Source organism: Elgaria multicarinata, chromosome 4 (assembly GCF_023053635.1).
Source record: "Elgaria multicarinata webbii isolate HBS135686 ecotype San Diego chromosome 4, rElgMul1.1.pri, whole genome shotgun sequence".
NCBI classification, from domain to species: domain Eukaryota; kingdom Metazoa; phylum Chordata; class Lepidosauria; order Squamata; family Anguidae; genus Elgaria; species Elgaria multicarinata.
The window spans coordinates 81,765,653-81,768,953 of NC_086174.1; the positions used below are offsets into that span (position 1 = coordinate 81,765,653).

The window sequence follows — 3,301 nt, forward strand, 5'->3', positions numbered from 1 at the left end:
AGTTGACTAGGGTAGGATCTACACTACTGCTTATAACGGTTTATAATGGTTATGACAACTGTTCAGGCCCAGGACACATTACATATACTGTTTTCATACCATTTTTAAAGTGTTATATCCTGCTTGGTGTAGAGCGGGCCCAGGAAACTTAACCCACTATTTCCAGCATCTAATAGTTCATATTCTTATTTTCAGATTGAGGATTATGGTTTTTCTTAACACCTCCAAAGATGCCGTTGATTGCTCTGAATTTGGAAATGGATCCTGTCCCGCAAATCTCCGGCCAGCAAGTGTTCGAGGAGCCATTTATATATTTATCAGTGGAGTCATCATCATCACAATTTTGGGGAATTTAGCGATCATAATTTCAATCTCCTGTTTCCGGCAACTTCACTCCCCGACTAACTTCCTCATCCTTTCCATGGCCGTCACTGACTTCCTGCTTGGCTTCTTCATTATGCCCTATAGCATGATCAGATCGGTGGAGAACTGCTGGTATTTTGGGATGACCTTCTGCAAGGTCCACTACAGCTTTGACCTGATGCTTTGTTTGGTTTCTATTTTCCACCTTTGCTCTGTCGCTGTCGATCGTTTCTATGCCATCTGCTACCCTCTTCACTATTCGTGCAAAATTACCCTCCCTGTGATTAGGCTGTTGATTGTCCTTTGTTGGTCAGCGCCTGCTTCTTTTGCCTTTGGGCTGGTTTTCTCTGAAGCATATGCTTCCGGCATCAAGGGTTATGAGGTTTTAGTGGCGTGTTCCAGTTCTTGTCCAGTGATGTTTAATAAACTGTGGGGAATTGTTGTGTTCTCATTTGGCTTCTTCATTCCTGGCACTGTGATGATTGGGATTTATGCCAAAATCTTTGATGTGTCCAAAAAACACCTGAAGGCCATGAAAAGCGAGCCCAGAAGTTCAGGTGATGAAAAACCAAGCCGGCTTTCCAGAAGCAAAGACAGGAAAGCTACTAAGACCTTGAGCATTGTGATGGGGTTTTTCCTCTTATGTTGGTTTCCATGTTTCATCACAATTTTAATTGACCCTTTTATTGGTTTTTCAACTCCCACTGTGTTATTTGATGCTTTAACTTGGTTTGGTTACCTCAACTCCAGTTGTAACCCATTAATATATGGCTTTTTTTACCCATGGTTTCAAAAAGCACTTAGATGTATCCTCTTAGGAAAGACATTCCGTCCACATTTCTGCACTGCTAATCTGTTTCTGGAAAATCAATAAACCAACTCATTTATCAACCCAAGGCATTCCATGGTTCCTCTGGCATAAAATGGCATCCTTTCTATGGTTTAGATTTGACCAAATTCAAGCTACTTACAAGAAGTCTGGAGGAGGATATTACAAGATAGTGCTGCTGTGTAACACACACCATTCTTGACCTGTCTTTATCTCAGTTTTTTTGTTTTTATTCTGAACCACTTGCAACAACACCATTTATGATGCTTCAAAGCTCCCAGTTTGTACAGGTGTTCATGTGCAGCCCAGATCCTGGAAGCCACAGTACTATACTGGACTTTTGTTTGAACTAGGAATGATTCATTGTTGTACTGTGAAAAAGGTTAGCCAGTATTGATCATTGCATGAATGACTGTTCTGACCCTAGACTCACACCAACCATGGTTAAAGTGCTTCATTAACAGTTGAGTCTAATCATTAACTAATTTAAACTCAACCCCTTACTGTGGTATCCTTTCTGCTTATTTATTTATTTAAAGCAGTTTTTACAGCCAAAACGGCTCCCAGAATGGCTTACAACGATCAGAAGATCAGTCCCTGCCCACAGGCTTCCAGTCTAAAAGACACGACACAAAAGGAAATTGTATTGAGAAGGAGGAGGAAAAAAGCAAACCCAGACACTAGATGTTTAGTTACAAAGTTCAGCAGGCCATCGAGCTGGATATAAGCCCAAAGAAAGGGCTGCGGCTTCCTCTGTGTCTGAAGGCCTCAGACATCACAAAGAAATAAACTGTGCTAAACTATTAAAGACTGCTTCAGCAACATACCAGCTTATATGTCACAGGCCTGCCTGAATACAAATGTCTTTGCCTGCCAGTGGAAGGACAATATTTATTTATTTATTTATTTATTTATTTATTACATTTATATACTGCCCCATAGCTGAAGCTCTCTGGGCGGTTTACAAAAGTTAAAAACATTAAAAACAGATACACAAAAATTTAAAACCATCAAAAGCATAAAAACAATATCTATTTAAAAACAAGATTGATTTAAAACAACTATATTTATTTATTATATTACAATAGAGAGGACGCCAACCTAGCTTCCCTTGGCAGGGAGTTCTAGAGCCCAGAGCTGTGGTCATGAGTACTGCTTGAAAGAGAACAGTCCTCTATTTCCAGGCATCCTCTGTTTGAAGGGCTCTCCTGTTCAAGCCTGGTTTAAAACACAATGGGAGAGCAGGGATGTTGGAATTGTCTACCAACTGAGACAACTGCGGCACTAGGAATTAATGGTTCACTTTGTTTCAAGCACAAGTTTGTCCCATTCTCGTTTCTGCATTAGTTTGCAATTTATGTATTTATTTTAAAAACTCCACTGGAAAATTCATATGCATTTTTTTACACAATTCCATTAATATAGTGATTTTTGGCAAGCACTTCCTCCTAATGCATGCTTTCCTGTATGCCATTTTATACTAACACACACCCTTTTGTATGCAATTTCCCCTAATGTGTGCATTTTTCTATGCATTTTTTAATTGGTAAAACTGCATGGCAATATTTGGAGTGTGGCAAAAATGGAAGGATAAATGAATCATGTACTCATTTGGGGGCTGTGGATGAGATCTCTTCATATTAAAATGTGAACCAAACAAATTTCTCCTCCATCCCTAGAAGGAACACAGGTCTTCTGCTCACAGTTCCCCCTCAATATGGTGAGCTGTATTGTATTTCTATTTAAATTATAGTAATCATTTCTAAATTTGAATTCATACCGATAAATCAGCCTTGGCGGGAGGCAGGCCCTTTGGGGGTCCCAATCAGTCCCTCCCTGGTGTCCACAAAAGCCTGCCCCCCCCTTTCCCTGAGACCACTGATTGGTGCTTTTTCACCTTTTGTGCATTTTTTCCCATTCTAAAAGATAGAACTGCCTTGCCTAAGGCTTGGTTGCTGGCAGTTAGAGATAAATCATGCCAGTAATTTGGGGGTTTGACCCCACCTCTTTTGCCTTTGCTCCTACCCAGCACTGGAATATGGCCTCCAACAGTTTCTCCAAAAAGGGAGAACTTCTTGTTATTGTTATTATTATTATTATTATTATTAT

General features: G+C 40.0%; 1 protein-coding gene across 1 annotated transcript; it reads left to right on the plus strand.

The window, feature by feature from the left end:
* Positions 1 to 205: 205 nt before the first annotated feature.
* Positions 206 to 1,237, plus strand: TAAR2 (trace amine associated receptor 2). Its single transcript, XM_063125444.1, has one exon. It carries the CDS (start codon positions 206 to 208, stop codon positions 1,235 to 1,237), a length of 1,032 nt encoding a protein of 343 aa, XP_062981514.1.
* Positions 1,238 to 3,301: the final 2,064 nt, after the last annotated feature.